Source organism: Patagioenas fasciata, chromosome 32, assembly GCF_037038585.1.
Source record: "Patagioenas fasciata isolate bPatFas1 chromosome 32, bPatFas1.hap1, whole genome shotgun sequence".
Taxonomy (NCBI): Eukaryota; Metazoa; Chordata; class Aves; order Columbiformes; family Columbidae; genus Patagioenas; species Patagioenas fasciata.
Window position 1 is genome coordinate 3020703 of NC_092551.1, and position 20155 is coordinate 3040857.

Genomic DNA, 20155 nt, shown 5'->3' on the forward strand with positions numbered 1-20155 from the left:
GGGGGTCCCGGGGAGCGCGGGGGAGGAGATTGGGGGCGCGGCGAGAGCGGGTGGGCCCCACCCGTAGCGCCGTTTCCCTTTTAAGAATGGCGAGTGGGCGGGGCCATTGGGGAGCGCGGCGGGCGGGGCCATGGGGAGCGGGGGTGGGCGTGGCCACCGCCACGTGATGACGGCGGCGGAAGTGACGTCAAAGCGGCGGCACGATGGCGGAGCTGCGGGTGAACGCGGCGTTCGCGGAGCGCTACGGGCGGTACCGGCGGCGCGAGGAGCTGCAGCGGCGTGAGCGGGGCGGGGCTCGGGGGGGCGGGGCCTCGGGGGGACGGACCGGGGGGTAACGGGGACCGGGGGGGTTTTCCCGCCTTCCCCTCCCCGCTCGCCGGTGGCGGTGGCTGAGGGGTCCCCGCAGTGCAGGACCGGTACGGGGACACCGGCGACACCGGGGACTCCAGCTCCGAGTCCGAGTCCAGCGGCGATGATGTGGTGAGTGGGGGGGTGTCACCTCCCCGGACGCCTGGGTCCCCCCTCCCGCACTCCTGGGTCCCCCCTCCCGCACTCCTGGGTCCCCCCTCCCGCACTCCTGGGTCCCTCCCAGACACCTCTGTGTTCCCTCCGTTGCACTCCTGGGTCCCCCCTCCCGCACTCCTGGGTCCCCCCTCCCGCACTCCTGGGACCCCCTCTGCACTCCTGGGTCCCCCCCGGGATGCCTGGGTCCCCCCTCCCGCCCTCCTGGGTCCCCCCCTGGACGCCTGGGTCCCCCCTCCCGCACTCCTGGGTCCCCCCTCCCGCACTCCTGGGACCCCCTCTGCACTCCTGGGTCCCCCCTCCCGCACTCCTGGGTCCCCCCTCCCGCACTCCTGGGTCCCCCCCCAGACTCCTGAGTCCCCCCCTCACTCCTGAGTCCCCCCCTGCACACCTGGGTTCCTCCCGAACTCCCCGGTTCCCCCTCCCGGACGCCTGGGTCCCTCCCGGACGCCTGGGTCCCTCCCGAACACCTGGGTCCCCCGCAGCCCCAGGACCCCCGCCTGGAGCGGGATTTCTACCGCACACTGGCGCTGCTCAAGAGCCGCGACCCCCGCATCTACCGGCCGGACGCCACCTTCTACACCCAACCAGGTACCCAAAGGGGGGTCCCCAAAACCCATGGGGGGGTCCCCAAATTCAGGGGGGTCCCCACAACCCCCCCTGCCCCATAGACTCATCAGAGAGCGAGGAGGAGGAGGAGGAGGAGGAGGATGAAGAGCGCCCAGCCAAGCCCATGTACCTGAAGGACTATGAGAGAAAAGTGGTGCTGGAGAAGGAGGGGTGAGGATTATTGGGGGGGGGGGGGGGCACATTTTGGGGGGGACATTTAGTTACTGGGGGGCTCTGACCCTCCCGCCTTCCCCCCAGTAAATACGTGGATGAGGAAGATGAGGAGGATGAGGAGGCAGCGGCCGAGCGGAGGAAGGTGGGTCTGGGGTGGGGGGCTTGTGTGGGACCCCCCGCGGATTCCTCTGCCCCCCCAAATCTCTATGTCCCCCCCAAATCCCTGTCCCCCCATCTCTCTGACACCCCCAGATCTCTATGCTCTCCTAATCCCCTCCAAATCTGCCCCCCCAAAATGCTCTGAGCCCCCAAATCTTTGTCCCCCAATCTCTGACACCCCCAGATGTCCCTTCCCAGTCCTCCCCAAATGTCTCTGACCCCCCCAGATCTCCATCCTCCCAGCCCCCCCAAAAGTCTCTGCACCCCCAGATCTCCATCCCCTCCCAATCCCCCCAAATCTGCCCCCCAAAGTGCTCTGAGCCCCAAAATCTCTGTCTCCCCCAAATCTGCCCCTCTGATCCTTCTGCCCCCCCAAACCTCTATGTCCCCCCCAAATCCCTGCCCCCCCAATCTCTGACACCCCCAGATCTGTTCCCTTCCAGTCCCTCCAGTCCTTCTGCCCCCCCAAATCCCTTTGCCTCCCAAATGTCTCTGACCCCCCAGATCTCCATCCCCCCAACTCTCCCCAAATCTGCCCCCCCAGATGTCTCAGGTCCCCCTAAATCCCTGTCCCCCCAAACTCTCAGCCCCCAAATCTGTCCCCCCCAAATCTGCCCCCCAAACCTCTATGTCCCCCCCAAACCCCTGCCCCCCCAGTCTCTGACACCCCCAGATCTCTGTCCTCTCCCAATCCCCCCCAAATCCCTCTGTCCCCCAATCTCCTCCCAACCCCCCCCAAATCTGCCCCCCCAGCTATCTCTGTCCTCTTCAATCTCTGACCCCCCCAGATTTCCATCCCCTCCCAATTCCCCAAATCCGCCCCAAAAATCTCTTTACCCCCTAAATCTCTCTATCCCCCCCAAATCCACCCCCCCAAACCTCTCTGACCCCCCCCCAATTTCTCCGACCCCCCCCAATTTCTCTGACCCCCCCATTTCTCCGCAGCGAGTGGCTTCCCGGAGCTACGCAGAGGAGCAGCGGGAGCTGAAGGAGAGGTGGGGGGGGAACACATTTTTGGGGGGCTGGGACTCTTTGGGAGGGGGGGGTAGCACTTTGGGGGGGGGTCCCCCAGATTGGGGGGTAACCTGGTGTGCCCCCCCCCTCCAGTTTTCGAGCCTTCGTGGCCGATAGCGATGAGGAGGAGGAGCCCGGGGGGGGGTCGGCGCTGCTGCGGCCACGGAACCGCACGGAGGAGGAGAAGGTGAGGGGGCAGATTGGGGGTCCTGGGGGGGGTTTGGGGTGCTGGGAGGGGGTCCTGGGGGGGTTTTGGGGTGCAGGGGGATCACGGGGGTGTCACTGTGTGTGTGTCCCCAGGAGCGGGAGGAGGAGGAGTACGTGCGATGGCTCAAGGGCCAGGGGGGGCCCCCCCCGGAGCAGCTGCAGGACCTGGTGAGCTCGGGGACCCCCCCGTTGTCACTGTGTCCCCCATTGTCACTGTGTCCCCCATTGTCACTGTGCCCTATCCCCCATGCCCCCTCGTGTCCCCAGTGTTCCCCTGTATCCCTCCATGTCCCCAAGGTTCCCCAGTGTCCCCCTCTGCCCCCCCCGATATGCCCCCCATGTCCCCAGTGTCTCTCAGGTCCCCCATGTCCCCGATGTCACCCCCAGGTCCCCAAAGTCCCCAACATCCCCCCCCATGTCCCCAATGTCACCCCCATGTCCCACCAAGGTCCCCAGTGTCTCCTCTGTGTCCCATGTCCCCAGCCTTCCCTCATGTCCCCTGTGTCCCCCATGTCCCTGATGCCCCCCAGTGTCCCCCAGATCCCCAACATGTCCCCCATGTGCCCGACATCCCCCCCATGTCCCCAGTGTCATCCCCTGTGTCCCCCCAGGTCCCCACTGTCCCTCCTTTGTCCCCCCCGTGTCCCCAACCTTCTCCCATGTCCCCCTGTACCCCAATGTCCCCCGTGTCCCCCATGTCCCTGATGTCCCCCCAGGTCCATAATGTCCCCAATGTCCCCCCTATGTCTCTGAAGTCTCCCGTGTCCCCAATGTCCCCAAAGTCCCTGATGTCTCCCCAGGTCCCCGATGTCCCCCCCATGTCCCCAACATCTCCCCAGTGTCCCCCGTGTCCCCCAGGTCTCCGATGTCCCCTGTGTCCCCAACATCCCTCTATGTCCCCAAAGTCCCCGATATCTCCCCAGTGTCCCCCAGATCTCCCAGGTCCCCGATGTCCCCAACGTCCCCAAAGTCCCCAACATCCCCCCATGTTCCCCAGGTCCCCCATGTCCCCAAAGTCCCCTGTGTCCCCGATGTCCCCCCATGTCCCCAAAGTCCCCAACGTCCCTGATGTCCCCCCATGTCCCCAAAGTCCCATGTGTCCCCAAAGTCCCCGATGTCCCCACCATGTCCCTAAAGTCCCCTGTGTCCCCCATGTCCTCGATGTGTCCCCGATGTCTCCCGATGTCCCCAGTGTCCCCCAGATCTCCCAGGTCCCTGATGTCCCCCATGTCCCCAACATCCCCCACATGTCGTGGATGTCCCCATGTCCCCCATATCCCCAATGTCCCCAGGTCCCCCTACAGCAGTTCTGGTCCGACCCAGCCCTGGACCCGGGCGAGCGCTTCCTACGCGATTACGTCCTGAACCAGCGCTACCGGCACGAGGACGAATCCGACGACAACGAGGGGTGAGCGGGGACCCCAAAACCCCCCCATAACCCCCCTGTGTCCCCCCCTGACCCCCCATGTCCCCCCATTTTCCCCCTCCAGCGCATCCCCCCCACACTTGGGCTCCGACTCCTCGGACGAGGGGGAACTTTTCCTGGCCAAGCAGGAGGATTTTGAGCGACGCTACAACTTCCGCTTCGAGGAGCCCAACGCCGAGCAGGTGGGGGCAAAATTGGGGGGGGGACACACAATTTAGGGTGGGGGGGGTTGGAATTTGGGGGGATGCAGAAATTGGGGCTAACGCAGGATGTTTTGGGGAGGAATCAACAGAAACGCTCAGTCCCAGATTCCTGCTCGTTGGCCCCGTTTCTCTGCCCGCTTTGCATGTGGAACCATTTGGGGTGGGGGGGGCACAATTTGGGGTGGGGGTAGAATTTGGGGTGGGGGGGTAGAATTTGGGGTGCAGGATGTGGAATTTGGGGCTAACAAAGGATTTTTGGGGGTCAAATTAATCCCCCATTCCTCCTCATTAACCCCTCGTTTCCCTCCCCCCTTTACACGTTGCACAATTTGGGGTGGGGGGGGTAGAATTTGGGGTTGGGGGGGTCAGAATTTGGGGCTAACACAGGATTTTGGGGGTCAAATTAATCCCCGATCCCTCCTCATTAACCCCTCGTTTCCCTCCCTCCGTTGCACAATTTGGGGTGGGGGAGCTCAGAATTTGGGGTGCAGGGGCCACAGTTTTATCGGGGGGTTAATCCGGGGGGTGCAGGACGTGGGGCGCTGACCCGACCCCCCCCAGGTGCAGACGTACCCCCGGATCATCCCCAACTCCGTGCGGCGCCGCGACGAGCGGAGGAAGGAGAAGAGGGAGCAGATTCGGGAGAGGAAGAGGAAGGTGAGGGGGGCGGTCACGGAGCCGTGGAACCATAGAGTGGTGGAACCATAGAGTGGTGGAACCATAGAGTGTCAGAGATTGGAAGGGACCGACCATGTTATGGAACCATCCATGGAGTGGTGGAACCATCCATGGAGTGGTGGAACCATCCATGGAGTGGTGGAACCATCCATGGAGTGGTGGAACCATCCATGGAGTGGTGGAACCAACCATAGAGTGGTGGAACCAACCATAGAGTGGTGGAACCATAGAGTGTCAGAGATTGGAAGGGACCGACCTTGTTATGGAACCAACCATGGAGTGGTGGAACCAACCATAGAGTGGTGGAACCATAGAGTGTCAGAGATTGGAAGGGACTGACCATGTTATGGAACCAGCCATGGAGTGGTGGAACCAGCCATGGAGTGGTGGAACCAGCCGTAGAGTGGTGGAACCAGCCGTAGAGTGGTGGAACCATAGAGTGTCAGAGATTGGAAGGGACCGACCTTGTTATAGAGCCATAGGGTGGTGGAGCCAACCATAGAGTGGAGTGTTGGAACCGACCATAGAGTGGAGTGTTGGAACCGACCATAGAGTGGAGTGTTGGAACCGACCATAGAGTGGAGTGGTGGAACCGACCATAGAGTTGTAGAACCTTAGAATGTCAGGGATTGGAAGGGACTGACCTTGTTCCAGGATCATAGAGTTCCAGGACCATAGAATGTCAGGGATTGGAAGGGACCGACCTTCTGGGATCATAGAGTTCTGGGATCATAGAGTTCTAGAGTGTCAGAGGTTGGAAGGGACGGACCTTATAGAATCATAGAATGTTAGGGTTTGGAAGGGACCGACCTTCCAGGACCATAGAGTTGCAGGACCATAGAGTTCCAGGACCATAGAACATCAGGAATTGGAAGGGACCGACCTTATAGAATCATAGAGTTCTAGAATTAATGTCACCCCACAGTCTCCTCCATCCCCCAGCTCTTTGTCCCTTCCCCACACGGGGTCCCGCAGCGTCCCCATGTCCCCATGTCCGTCTGTCCGTCCGCAGGAGAAGGCGGCGCGCCGGGAGGAGCTGAAGCAGCTCAAGAACCTGAAGCGGGAGGAGGTGGCGGCGCGGCTGCGGCGGCTCCGCGAGGCCACCGGGAACGGCGCCGTCGGCTTCACCGCGGCCGCGCTGGACGGGGACTTCGACCCCGCGGAGCACGACCGCCTCATGGCCGTGGGTGTCCCCAGTGTCCCTGCAGTGTCCCCATGGTGTCCCCTCGGTGCCCCCAGTGTCCCCATGGTATCCCTACAGTGTCCCCACAGTGTTCTCATGGTGTCCCCACGGTGTCCCTAATGTCCCCACGGTGTCCCTAATGTCCCCACAGTGTCCTCACGGTATCCTCAGTATCCCAATGGTGTCCCCACAGTGTCCCTAATGTCCCCACGGTGTCCTCACGGTGTCCCCATGGTGTCCCCAGTATCCCCATGGTGTCCCCACAGTGTCCCTAATGTCCCCACAGTGTTCTCATGGTGTCCCCACGGTGTCACCATGGTGTTCCAAGTATCCCCACCGTGTCCCCAATATCCCTACAGTGTCCCCATGGTGTTCCCAATGTCCCCATGGTGTCACCACACTGTTCCCGTGGTATCCCCATGGTGTCCCCACAGTGTCCCTAATGTCCTCACGGTGTCCCCATGGTGTCCCCAGTGTCCCCATGATGTCCCCATGGTGTCCCCACAGTGTCCCCATGGTGTCTCCAATGTCCCCATGGTATCCCCACGCTGTCCCCAATGTCCCCACAGTGTTCTCATGATGTCCCCAGTATCCCTACCGTGTTCTCATAGCGTCCCCAATGTCCCCACAGTGTCCCCATGTCCCCTTTATCCCCATGGTGTCCCCACAGCGTCCCCATGGTGTTCTCATGATGTCCCCACAGTGTTCTCATGTCCCCTGTATCCCCACAGTGTCCCCAATGTCCTCATGGTGTCCACAGTGTCCCCACAGCCCCCACGGTGTCCCCAGTGTCCCCGTGGTGTCCTCAGGGTGTCCCCAATGTCCCCCCGGTGTCCCCAGGAGTGCTTTGGTGACGATTACTACGGCTGTGGGGAGGAGGAGAAGCCGCAGTTCGAGGAGGAGGAGGAGGAAGAGCTGGAGGGTGAGTGGGGGACAGGGGACGTCTCTGTGTCCCCATCCTCCTTGTGTCTCCCCCATTGTCCCTTTGTGTCCCCCATAATCCTTGTGTGTCCCCAACCTTGTCCCTTTGTGTCCCCCCACATCGTCTCTGTGTCCCCATTGTCCCTTTGTGTCCCCATCATCTGTGTCCCCATCATCCTTGTGTCCCCCCTCATTGTCTGTGTCCCCATTTTCCCTTGGTGTCCCCCCCCATTGTCCCTGTGTCCCCGCATTGTCCCTATGTCCCCATTGTCCTTTTGTGCCCCCTATTGTCCCTATGTCCCCTCATTGTCCCTGTGACCCCATCATCCCTGTCCCCCCCCCATTGTCCCTTTGTCTCCCCATCATCCCTGTCCCCCCATTGTCCTCGTGTCCCTTCCCTCATCCCTGTGTCCCCATCATCCCTGTGTCCCCCCCGCATTGTCCCTGTGTCCCCATCATTTGTGTCCCCCCGCATCGTCCCTGTGTCCCCCCCCCATCATCCCTGTGTCCCCCCCATCATCCCTGTGTCCCCATTATCCCTGTGTGTCCCCCCACATTGTCCCTGTGTCCCCATCATCCCCATTGTCCCCAGAATAACGTCCCTGTGTGTCCCCCCCATTGTCCCTGTGTCCCCATCATCCCCCTTGTCCCCAGAATAACGTCCCTGTGTGTCCCCCCCCAGACAACTGGAACTGGGACTCATGGCCAGGCCGGGCGGAGCCGGGGGGGAGCGAGCGGGAGCCCCACTGCGAGGACCCCGACTTCGTGGTACGTGGGTGACCCCCCCGGGGTGACACAACTGGGGGGGTGTCACCCCCTCCCTCCTGACCCCCCCCACCCTCCCTCCTGACCCCCCACCCTCAACCTCCTGACCCCCCTCAACCTCCTGACCCCCCCAACCTCCTGATCCCCCTCAACCTCCTGACCCCCCCCACCTCCTGACCCCCCCCCCCCACCTCCTGACCCCCCCGCTCCCCACGTCCTGACCCCCCTCCTCGCGGCCCCGCCCCCCCTCCTCGCGGCCCCGCTCCCCCTCCTCGCGGCCCCGCCCCCCCCTCTTCCTGACCCCCCCCTTCCTGACCCCGCCCCCCTCCTCCTATTGGCCCAACCCCCTCCTCCTCCTGGCCCCCTGGCCCCGCCCCCCCTTCTGACCCCGCCCCCCCAATGTCCCCCTGACCCTGCCCCCCAACTCCTGACCCCGCCCCCCAATGTCCCCCGACCCCGCCCCCCAACTCCTGACCCCGCCCCCCAATGTCCCACCGACCCCGCCCCCCAACTCCTGACCCCGCCCCCCAATGTCCCCCGACCCCGCCCCCCAACTCCTGACCCCGCCCCCCAACTCCTGACCCCGCCCCCAACTCCTGACCCCGCCCCCCAACTCCTGACCCCGCCCCCCAACTCCTGACCCCGCCCCCCAACTCCTGACCCCGCCCCCCAACTCCTGACCCCGCCCCCCAACTCCTGACCCCGCCCCCCCAACTCCTGACCCCGCCCCCCCAACTCCTGACCCCGCCCCCCCAACTCCTGACCCCGCCCCCCCAACTCCTGACCCCGCCCCCCCAACTCCTGACCCCGCCCCCCCAACTCCTGACCCCGCCCCCCCAACTCCTGACCCCGCCCCCCCAACTCCTGACCCCGCCCCCCCAACTCCTGACCCCGCCCCCCCAACTCCTGACCCCGCCCCCCCAACTCCTGACCCCGCCCCCCCAACTCCTGACCCCGCCCCCCCAACTCCTGACCCCGCCCCCCCAACTCCTGACCCCGCCCCCCCAACTCCTGACCCCGCCCCCACCTCTCTCTGACCCGTCCTGGCCCCACCCCCCCAACCCCACCCCCCAGCACCTTACACCGCCCCCACCTCTTGACACCCCCCCCAACCTCCTGCCCCTCCCCACCACTTCTTGACCCCCCCCACCTCCCGCCCCCCCATTACAGATGGACGCCGACTACGACCCCACCGCCCCCCCCAAGAACCGGGCCCCCCCGCCGGCGCTGGGCAAGAAGCGCCGCAAGACGCGGTTCCGGGAAGCTCTGGAGCGCCAAAAACCCCCCTTTGACCCCGGTGAGCGTGGGGGGAGGGCACCTGGGACCCCCCCAAACCTCCCAGACCCCCCCCAAATAAACCCCGTGCCCCCCCCGCAGCCAACGGCCCCTTCGAGCGGTACCTGGAGGAGTTTTACAGCCTGGACTATGAGGATCTCATAGGGGACCTCCCCTGTCGCTTCAAGTACCGCAGCGTCCTCCCCTGCGACTTCGGCCTCACCACCGATGAGGTAGAGTCTGGGGGACCCCCCCGTGGTGTGGGACCCCCCCCAGGGGTGCTGAACCCCCAAATTGATCCCATATCCCCCCCACAAAGATCCTGGCGGCCGACGACAAGGAGCTGAACCGCTGGTGCTCGCTGCGCAAAACCTGCATGTACCGGTAAGCAAGGGGGGGATATGGGGTGGGCGGGGGGGTTAAAAGGGGTGTGTGGGGGTCCTGTGTGTGTGCCCCCCCCCCCTTGTTGTTGGGGGGCTCAGCACCCCCTGTGTGATACAGCTCGGAGCAGGAGGAGCGGCAGGATCAGGCCAACTACACCCGGCGGGCGCAAAACGCATGGAAAAAGCAGCAAATCTTCAAATCCCTCACGGCTGAGTATGTGGGGGGGTCTTATGGGGGGGGGGCACACCCCCCCGAACCCCTATTTTCATCCACACCCCCATTTTTGACCGGTTTGTACCACCCCCCCCCCCCAGGCCGGAGGAGCCGCAACCAGCGCCAAAGCCCAAAGTGGGGAAGAAACGTCGGGACAAGCGGAAACGTTTGGAGGAAACGGGGGGCAAAAACCCCCCGGGACCCCCCCCCAGCGGCGTGGGGGGGACCCTGGGAAGCGGGGGGCGGCCCTGGGGGGGGCGGTGAGGTTGGGGGGGCGCGATTTCAGCGGGAAGAGGTTGGAAGCCTTCGGGCTCAACCCCAAGCGCCTGCGCTATCGGCAGCTGCTGAGGCACAAACGGGGGGGGGGCAAGGACCCCAAAAAGACCCCCTGACCCCCCCATCTTATGGTTCAAATTCATCTTTATTAATAGAGGGGGGGACATGGGATGATGGACAAGGGGGGGTCCTGAGTGGAGCAATAAATAATCCCCCCCCCACCCACCATGAGCAGCCAAAAAACACCTTGATGGGGATTGGGGTGTGGGGGGGAACGTGGCCCCCACCACTTAAATTGGGGGGGGGGGGGGGGGGGTGCTGCAGTAGTGACCAAATCCCTGAGGGGGGGACACCCCGCGGCCCCCCCGAACCGCGGGGGTTGTTCCAGTGTTGTTTGGGGGGGGTCACAGGAAAACAAACTCCTCAGTGTTGGGTTTTTTGGGGCGTTTTCCAGCGCGGGGGGGGCAGAGGGGGGGGGCAAAGGGCTCCGGGCCGGGCCCCTCGGCCAGAGTGAAGATGGGGTGACATGGAGAGGGGGGGGCCAGGACCTGCGGGGGGGGGCAGGGGGTCATGGGGGGGAGGGGGGCAAGGGGGGCGGCCCCAATAGCCACGCCCACACCCCCACTCCCCAATGGTCCCGCCCAATCCCAATGGCTACGCCTACCCCCCCCCCCCCCCCGGCTCCTCAATGGCCCCGCCCACCGCGTTCCTGATGACCACGCCCACTCCCTGTTTGCCATGGCCACGCCCACCCCTTCGCCGTGTTCCCGCCCACCGTGCTCCCCAATTGCCCCGCCCACTCCCCGTTCCTTATGGCCCCGCCCACCCAGCTCCCCATGGCCGCACCCACCCTGCTCCAAAATGGCCACGCCCGCTCCCCAATGGCCCCGCCCACCAAGCTCCCAATGACCACGCCCACCCCATTCCCCAGTGGCCCCGCCCACTCCCTGATCCCCATGGCCCCGACCACTCCCCGCGGCCACGCCCACACCCTCGCCCCACCCACTCCCCGCTCTTAAAAGGGAAACAGCACCGCGGGTGGGGCCCACCTGCTCTCACTGTGCCCCCAAATCCCCCCCATGCGCTCCCCGGGACCCCCAGAGCGCCCCCATCTCCTTCCCCAGCCCCCCCACTGCCCATACCCCCCGGACCCACCCTCTCCAGGTCCCGGCAGAAGGCGTCGGGGTCGCGGCCGCTGTAGAAGCCGATGGTGCAGCTGGGATCCATCTTCCCAAAGGGCATTTTCCGGGGGGAACCGCAATGGAACGACTTGGGGGGGCAAGAAAACAATAGGGGGGGGGCAGGACAATATTTAAAGGGGGTGGACCCCCCCGTACCCCCCGTTTTGCCCCCACCTGCAAAGGGAAGTTCTCCCGGGACGTGTCCACCACAGGCTGGCAATAGTGGGGGTCCAGATACAGCAAGAAATCATCTGCGGGGGGGGGGGAAAGGGGTTGGTGACCCCCCCAAGTTGTCCTCAAGGTCCCCCCGCTTGTCCCCAAGGTGTCCCCCCCCCACTTGTCCCCAAGGCCCCCCCGGGTACCTTGGAATCCAACGAAATAAAGCGAGTGCCGGGGTTTGCCGCCGATGATGCCCACGCAGGATTGGAGCTTCAGCAGCTCCTGGGGGGGACACGGGGGGCGGTGACACCGCGGGGGGGTTGGTGACATTGGGGGGGGGGGGGGCAGTGACACCGGGGGGCATTGGTGACATTGGGGGGGGGCAGGGCGGGGGGGACACACAGGGGGTTGGGGGGGGGTTTGGTGACATTGGGGGTGGACACAGGGGTGGTGGTGACACTGGTGGGGGGGGATTGGTGACATTGGGGGGGGAACACGGAGGGGTTGGTGACACCAGGGGGAGGGTTGGTGACATTGGGGGGGAGAAACGGGGGGGCAGTGACACTGGGGGGGGGGGGGGGTGGTGACACCGGGTGGGGGAATTGGTGACATTGGGGGGGGAGGGAATGAGGGGGAGACATGGGGGGGGTTGGTGACACCGGGGGTAGGGGGTCCTGTGTGGTCCTGGGGGTCCCGTGTGCATCCAGGGGGGTCCTGGGGGCTCCCCTGGGGGTCCTGTGGCCATCCGGGGGGTCCTGGGGACACCCCTGGGGGTCCCATGTGCATCCAGGGGGGTCCTGGGGGCTCCCCTGGGGGTCTCGTGGCCATCAGGGGGGGTCTTGGGGATACCCCGGGGGGGTCTCAGGGACACCCCTGGGGGTCTTGGGGATACCCCTGGGGGTCCCATGACCATCCAGGGGGGTCCCGTGTGCAACCCTGGCCCCCCCCCCCCCAATTCACCTTGAGACAATCCACGTAAATGGGGTTCAGGGTGTCCCCCCCCAGCCGCACGGGGACCAGGACGATGACAGCGCGGGGGGGGCTGCCAGAATCACCCCCCCGCGCCAGCGCCGCCACGTCCCCCTTGTAAACTGCATTCGGAACAAAGTGGGGGGGTTAAATAGGGTCAAATAAAGGGGGGGGGTGGGATGAGGGTGAGGGGGGGGATGATCCAAATCATACCGGTGCAATCCTGGGACACATAAACCGCCAGCCCGGGGGGGTCTGCGGACGTTTCCACCGCCCTCCTGCCATGGGGGGGTGCACAGTGAGTCTGGGGGGGGTCACACCGGGGTATCCCCAGGACCCCCTGGGATGAACATGGGACCCCCAGAGGTATCCACAGGGCCCCCCAGAGAGTCCCCAGGACCCCCCTGGATGGCCACGGGACCCCCAGGGGAGTGAAAGGGCACCCTGTGGATGGACATGGGACCCCAGGGGTATCCCCAGGGGTATCCCCAGGACCCCCCGAGATGACCACAGAACCCCCTCCTCTGTATCCCCAGGACCCCCCGGATGGCCATGGGACCCCCAGGGCTATCCCCAGGACCCCCTGAGCTGACCACAGAACCCCCCCCCCTCTGTATCCCCAGGACCCCCCGGATGGCCGCGGGACCCCCAGGGGAGTGAAAGGGCACCCTGTGGATGGACACGGGACCCCAGGGCTATCCCCAGGACCCCCTGGATGGCCACGGGACCCCCAGGGCTATCCCCAGGACCCCCCGAGATGACCACAGAACCCCCACCCCATATCCCCAGGACCCCCCGGATGGCCACGGGACCCCCAGGGCTATCCCCAGGACCCCCTGAGCTGACCACAGAACCCCCCCCTCTGTATCCCCAGGACCCCCCGGATGGCCATGGGACCCCCAGGGGAGTGAAAGGGCACCCTGTGGATGGACATGGGACCCCAGGGGTATCCCCAGGACCCCCCGAGATGACCACAGAACCCCCCCCCTGTATCCCCAGGACCCCCCGGATGGCCATGGGACCCCCAGGGGAGTGAAAGGGCTCCCTGTGGATGGACATGGGACCCCAGGGGTATCCCCAGGACCCCCTGGATGGCCACGGGACCCCCAGGGCTATCCCCAGGACCCCCTGAGATGACCACAGAACCCCCCCCTCTGCATCCCCAGGACCCCCCTGGATGGCCACGGGACCCCCAGGGGAGTGAAAGGGCACCCTGTGGATGGACATGGGACCCCAGGGGTATCCCCAGGGGTATCCCCAGGGGTATCCCCAGGACCCCCGGAGATGACCACAGAACCCCCCCCTCTGTATCCCCAGGACCCCCCGGATGGCCACGGGACCCCCAGGGGAGTGAAAGGGCACCCTGTGGATGGACATGGGACCCCAGGGGTATCCCCAGGGGTATCCCCAGGGGTATCCCCAGGACCCCCGGAGATGACCACAGAACCCCCCCCTCTGTATCCCCAGGACCCCCCGGATGGCCATGGGACCCCCAGGGGAGTGAAAGGGCACCCTGCGGATGGACATGGGACCCCAGGGGTATCCCCAGGGGTATCCCCAGGACCCCCCGGATGGCGACAGGACCCCCAGGGCTATCCCCAGGACCCCCCGAGATGACCACAGAACCCCCCCCTCTGTATCCCCAGGACCCCCCGGATGGCGACGGGACCCCCAGGGCTATCCCCAGGACCCCCCGAGATGACCCCCGCCCCGCTCACCGCAGGATGTGCGCGGCCAGCGCGGGGCCGTACCAGTCCCCGGCCCTTTTCCCTGCGCTCTGCCCCAGCTGCACCAGCCGGTGGAGCCCGAACGGCGCCCGGGGGTGGTCGCCGAACCACGAGGCGATGGCGCGGTGACGGCGCTCGGTGGCACCCGGGGGGCGGCGGTGACAGGGGGGGTCCTGCGGATGGCCGGGGGCGTCCTGGGGATACAGAGGAGGGGGTTCTGTGGTTATCTCGGGGGTCCTGGGGATACCCCTGGGGATACCCCCGGGGTCCCATGTCCATCCACAGGGTGCCCTTTCACTCCCGTGGGGGTCCCGTGGCCATCCGGGGGGTCCTGGGGATACCCCTGGGGGTCCCATGTGCATCCAGAGGGTTCCCGGGGACTATCTGGGGGGTCCTGGGGATGCCCCTGGGGGTCCCATGGCCATCTGGGGGGGTCCTGGGGATAGCCCGGGAGGTCCTGTGACCATCCCAGGGGGTCCCAGGGACTCTCTGGGGGGTCCTGGGGATACCCCTGGGGATACCCCTGGGGTCCCGTGTCCATCCACAGGGTGCCCTTTCACTCCCCTGGGGGTCCCGTGGCCATCCAGGGGGGTCCTGGGGACTCTCTGGGGGGCCCTGTGGATACCTCTGGGGGTCCCATGTTCATCCCAGGGGGTCCTGGGGATACCCCTGGGGGTCTCGTGTCCATCCAGGGGGATCCCCAGGCGGGGGTCCCAGGGACAGTCCTGGGTGTCCTGGGGATACCCCTGGGGGTCTCATGTGCATCCAGAGGGGTCCCGGGGACTATCTGGGGGGTCCTGGGGATGCCCCTGGGGGTCCTGCGGCCATCCAGGGGGGTCCTGGGGATAGCCCTGGGGGTCCCATGACCATTCCAGGGGGTCCCGTGGCCATCTCAGGGGGTCCTGTTTACACCCCTGGGGGTCCCGTGTCCATCCCAGGGGGTCCCAGGGACTCTCCGGGGGGCGCTGGGGATACCCCTGGGGGTCCCGTGGCCATCCTGGGGGGGTCCTGAGGATACCCCTGGGAGTTCCGTGTGCATCCAGGGGGGTCCTGGGGGCTCCCCTTGGGGGTCTCGTGGCCATCCGGGGGGGTCCTGGGGATACCCCGGGGGGTCTCAGGGACACCCCTGGGGTTCTTGGGGATACCCCTGGGGGTCCCATGACCATCCAGGGGGGTCCCGGGTGCATCCGGGGGGGTCCCGGGTGCTCCCCTGGGGGTCCCGGGGACTCTCCAGAGGGTCCCATGTCCATTTGGGGGGGGGTCCAGGGGACTCACCTGGGGGTCCCGTGTCCATCCTGGGGGGTCCCGGGGACTCTTCCCAGGGTCCTGTGTCCACCCAAGGGAATCCCGAGGACTCCCCTGGGGGTCCCGTGACCATCCCGGGGGGTCCTGGGGATCCTGTGTCCATCCGGGGGGGTCCAGGGGACACCCCTGGGGGTCCCGTGTCCGTCCGGGGGGGTCCCGGGCTCTCCGGGTCCCCATCACCGGCTCCGGCTCCAGCGGCGCCTCCGGCCACGTCCAGTCTGGAATGGATATGGGGGGTTTGTGGGGTCGCAGTGATGGAATTGGGGGGGGGGGGTCCGGGGGTACAAGGGGGGGTCCTGGGTCATTCCTCCCCAGGTTCTGGGGTTCCCCCCCAAGGTTCTAGGGTCCCCCCGTTTGTGGGTTCCCCCCCTAGTTTTGGGGTCCACCCAGGTTTTGTTATCCAAGTTTTTGGGGTCCCCCCCGGTTTTGGGGTCCCTCCCCAGGTTTTGGTATCCCCCAAGGTTATGGGGTCCCCCCCCCCCCAGGTTTTGTGGTCCCTTCCCCAGGTTTTTGGGGTTCCCCCCCCCAGGTTTTGGGGTATCCCCCAGTTTTTGGGTGCCCCCCCCCAGGTTATGGGGTCCCCTCCAGTTTTGGGGTTTCCCCCAGGTTTTGGGGTGTGTCCCCCCCAGGTTTTGAGGTATCCCCCAGTTTTTGGGGTATCTCCCAGTTTTTGGGTCACCCCCCAGGTTATGTGGTCCCTCCCCAGGTTTTGGGGTCCCCCCCAGGTTCTGGGGTCCCTCTCCAGGTTATGGGGTCCCCCCCCGTTTTGGGGTCCCCCGTACCCCGTCCCAGCAGGTGCAGCACGAGCCCCTGTGCCAGCAGCATCTGGGCGCTGCGCAGGGTGCACCCCCAGTTTATGGGGTCCCCCCCAGGTTTTGGGGTCCCCCCCAGGTTTTAGGGTCCCTCCCCAGGTTCTGGGGTCCCTCCCCAGGTTTTAGGGTCCCCCCCCAGGTTTTAGGGTCCCTCCCCAGGTTCTGGGGTCCCCCCCCGGTTTTAGGGTCCCCCCCAAGTTTTGGGGACCCTCCCCAGGTTCTGGGGTCCCCCCCAGGTTTTAGGGTCCCCCCCCGGTTTTGAGGTCCCCCGTACCCCGTCCCAGCAGGTGCAGCACGAGCCCCTGTGCCAGCAGCATCTGGGCGCTGTGCAGGGTGCACCCCCAGTTTATGGGGTCCCCCCCAGGTTTTGGGGTCCCCCCCAGGTTCTGGGGTCCCCCCCCATGTTCTGGGGTTCCCCCCCCCGGTTTTGGGGTCCCCCGTACCCCGTCCCAGCAGGTGCAGCACGAGCCCCTGTGCCAGCAGCATCTGGGCGCTGCGCAGGGTGCACCCCCACCCGCAGTCCGTGCTCCAGGGGGGCGCCCCCAGACCCGGGAACCCCCTCCGGTACGTGAGCCACAGCCGAGAGCAGAAGTCCCGGTGGAACCGCTGCAGCTCCTCTGGGGGGGGGAAACAGGGGGTCAGAGACCCCCCCGGGACCCCCTGACCCCCCCCCCTGATCACCCTGAGTGCCCACAGAGCCCCCAAAATCCCCCTGAGCCCCCCAAATCCCCCTGAGCCCCCCACTGGTTCATCAGCCAGAGCTGGGAGCTGAAATCCCAATGGAAACACTGCAGCTCCTATGGGGGGGGAAACAGGGGGTCAGAGACCCCCCCCGGGACCCCCTGACCGCCCCAGAGCTCCCCAAATCCCTCAGAGCCCCCCAGATCCCCATGAACCCCCCCGGAGCCCCCCAAATCCCCCTGAGCCCCCCAAATCCCCCAGACCCCCATTGGTTCATCAGCCAGAGCTGGGAGTTGAAATCCCAATGGAAACACCGTGGATCCTCTTGGGGCGGGGGGGTGCAGGGGGTAAGACCCCCCCCCCCCCAGATTCCCCTGAACCCCCCCAGATTCCCCTGAACCCCCCAAATCCCCCAGAGGCCCCCAGAACCCCTGACCCCCCCAGACCCCCATTCTACATCAGCCAGAGCTGGGAGCTGAAATCCCAGTGGAAACGCTGCAGCTCCTCTGGGGGGGGCACAGGGGGTCAGAGACCCCCCCAGAACCCCCCCAGAGCCCCCCCGGACCCCTCTGACCCCCCCGGACCCCTCTGCCCCCCCGTTCTCACCCTCGGTCCCCGCGCTGTACACCCGGCCCAGCAGGTGCAGGGGGGACCCTTTGCTGAAATGGGTCTTGGGGCGCACGGACCAGCCTGGGGGGGACAATGGGGGGGGTCACCAAGGAGCACCCCCCGTCCCCCCAAACCGGGACCCCGAGGACCCCCCATTCCCAGGACCCCCTTCCCCACCCTGTGCTGGTCCCGCTGCTCCGGGACCCCCTGGGACGTCCCAGTCCCCCTGGAACCCCAGGGACCCCCCAGGGAGCCCCTGAGACCCCCCCCAGTGCCCCTGGAACCCCCTGGACCCCCAGGGACCCCCTGAGAACCCCCCCGAGTCCCCCTGGAACCCCCTGGACCCCCAGGGACCCCCTGAGAACCCCCCCGAGTCCCCCTGGAACCCCCTGGACCCCCCAGTCCTGCTGAAACCCCCGGGACCCCCAGGGACCCCCTGGGATTCCCCAGTCCCCCTGGAACCCCCTGGACCCCCAGGGACCCCCTGAGAACCCCCCCCAGTCCCCCTGGAACCCCCTGGACCCCCCAGTCCTGCTGAAACCCCCGGGACCCCCAGGGACCCCCTGGGATTCCCCAGTCCCCCTGGAACCCCCGGGATCCCCTGGGACCCCCCAGTCCCCCTGGAACCCCAGGGACCCCCTAGGGACCCCCTGAGATCCCCCAATTCCCCTGGGACCCCTCAGGGACCCCCCAGGACCCCCAAGGGACCCCCCCAGTCCCCCTGGAACCCCAGGGGCCCCCCAGGGACCCCCTGAGAACCCCCCCCAGTCCCCCTGGAACCCGCCTGGACATCCCAGTCCTCCTGGAACCCCCGGGACCCCCAGGGACCCCCTGGGATCCCCCAGTCCCCCTGGAACCCCCAGGACCCCCCCAGTTCCCCTGGAACCCCTCAGGGACCCCCTGAGACCCCCCCCAGTCCCCCTGGACCCCCCAGTCCTCCTGGAACCCCCGGGACCCCCCCAGTCCCCCTGTGACCCCCAAGGGACCCCCCAAGGACCCCATGGGACCCCACAGTCCCCCTGGGACCCCTCAGGGACCCCCTAGGACCCCCAAGGGACCCCCCCAGTCCCCCTGGAAACCTCGGGACCCCCACGGACCCCTTGGGACCCCCCAGTCCCCCTGGAACCCCTGGGACCCCCCAGGGACCACCTGAGATCCCCCAGTCCCCCTGGGACCCCTCAGGGACCCCCTAGGACCCCCACAGGACTCCCCCAGTCCCCCTGGAACCCCAGGGACCCCCTGAGACCCCCCCAGTCCCCCTGGAACCCCCAAGTGACCCCCCCAGTCCCCCTGGAACCCCCGGGACCCCCAGTCCCCCCGGGACCCCCCAGGACCCCCCAGGGACCCCCCGGGACCCCCCAGTCCCCCTGGATCCCCTGGAACCCCCAGTCCCCCTGGATCCCCTGGAACCCCCGGGACCCCCAGGGGTCCCCTGAGCCCCCCCCCTCCCCAGTCCCCCTGGGACCCCCGGGACCCCCCAATCCCCCTGGAACCCCCAGTTGCCCCCAGACCCCCCCGGGACCCCCAGTTGCCCCCAGACCCATCCCGGTCCTACTGACCCGGGACCCCCCTTGTGCCCCTGGGGATCCCCCCAGTTCCCCCCGGGCCCCCCAATCCCATCCCGCCCCCCCAAGCGTGTCCTGAGACCCCATCCCCAGGTCCCCCCATCCAGGGACCCCCTCCCCCCGACTCCGGGACCCCCCACACCCTCGTGTCCCGGTTCCCCCTACTCAGAGACCCCCCGACCCGGGTCCCCCCGCCCCCCCCGGTGTCCCGGTCCCCCCCGGTGTCCCCCGGTCCCCCGCACCGTATCGGACGCTGTTCCAGGCCGACAGGACCCGGCCCCGCACCCTCGTTCCGTCCGCAGCCCCGGGGACCCCCCCGGGGGCCCCCCCCGCGCTCATGGCGGCGGCGCGCGGGGCGGGGCGGGGCCCGGGGGGGCGGGGCCCCGGGGGGGCGGGGCCAGGCTCGGGCGGTACCGGTGGTGTCGCCGCCATCTTGGTGACGGGCGGCAACGGCGGCAACGCCGGAAGCGGCGACGAGGGCCGGGCGGAAGTGGCGTTGAACGGAGGGCGGGGCGAAAGGGGTGGGAACAGAGACCCTGTTGGGGGCCAGAGACCCCATAGAGTGACAGAGACCCCATAGAGGGACAGAGACCCCATAGAGGGACACTGGGGGCACAGGGACCCCATAGAGTGACATTGGGGGGACAGGGACCCCATAGGGGGACAGGGACCCCACAGGGGGACACTGAGGGGTGGGGACAGAGAACCTGTGGGGGGGATAGGGGCCCCATAGAGGGACAGGGACCCCATAAGGGGACACTGGGGGTGGCACAGAGACCCTATAAGGGGGACATGGACCCCACAGAGGGATAGGGACCCCATAGAGTGACACTGGGGGGACACAGGGACCCCATAGAGGGACAGGGACCCCATCGAGTGACACTGGGGGGAGACAGAGACCCCATAGAGTGACAGGGACCCCATAGGGGGACACTGTGGGGGGGGGGACAGAGGACCTGTGGGGGAGACAGGGACCCCATAGAGTGACAGGGACCCCATAGGGGGACACTGGGGGTGACACAGAGACCCTATAGGGGGGACATGGACCCCATAGAGAGACAGGAACCCCATAAAGTGACACTGGGGGGGGACAGAGGACCTGTGGGGGAGACAGGGACCCCATAGAGGGACAGGGACC

The 20155-nt window shown here is 66.9% G+C and overlaps 2 protein-coding genes across 3 annotated transcripts; one reads left to right on the forward strand and one right to left on the reverse strand.

Moving 5' to 3' along the window:
* The first annotated feature begins 175 nt into the window (after window positions 1-175).
* Window positions 176-10235, forward strand: KRI1 (KRI1 homolog). The gene is given in 20 exon segments (XM_071800675.1): window positions 176-279; window positions 407-480; window positions 1008-1113; window positions 1194-1302; window positions 1390-1447; window positions 2410-2459; window positions 2572-2665; window positions 2779-2853; window positions 3978-4093; window positions 4176-4293; window positions 4876-4971; window positions 6005-6175; window positions 7016-7097; window positions 7779-7864; window positions 9032-9158; window positions 9239-9369; window positions 9456-9520; window positions 9638-9733; window positions 9835-9911; window positions 9914-10235. Coding segments are annotated over 20 exon segments (2019 nt in total). The 5' UTR covers window positions 176-203; the 3' UTR covers window positions 10126-10235.
* Window positions 10136-19406, reverse strand: ATG4D (autophagy related 4D cysteine peptidase). Of its 2 annotated transcripts, XM_071800676.1 has the most exons (11): window positions 19260-19406; window positions 17450-17533; window positions 16606-16779; window positions 15321-15568; window positions 14037-14239; window positions 12532-12596; window positions 12310-12440; window positions 11553-11631; window positions 11365-11441; window positions 11165-11278; window positions 10136-10557 (listed from the first exon to the last, which is right to left on the reverse strand). In XM_071800676.1, exons 1-11 carry the CDS (start codon window positions 19354-19356, stop codon window positions 10414-10416), a joined length of 1416 nt encoding a protein of 471 aa, XP_071656777.1. In that variant the 5' UTR covers window positions 19357-19406; the 3' UTR covers window positions 10136-10413. The 2 variants fall into 2 exon arrangements, with proteins under 2 accessions (XP_071656777.1, XP_071656778.1); XM_071800677.1 differs by lacking the exon at window positions 11365-11441.
* Between the last annotated feature and the right edge of the window lie 749 nt (window positions 19407-20155).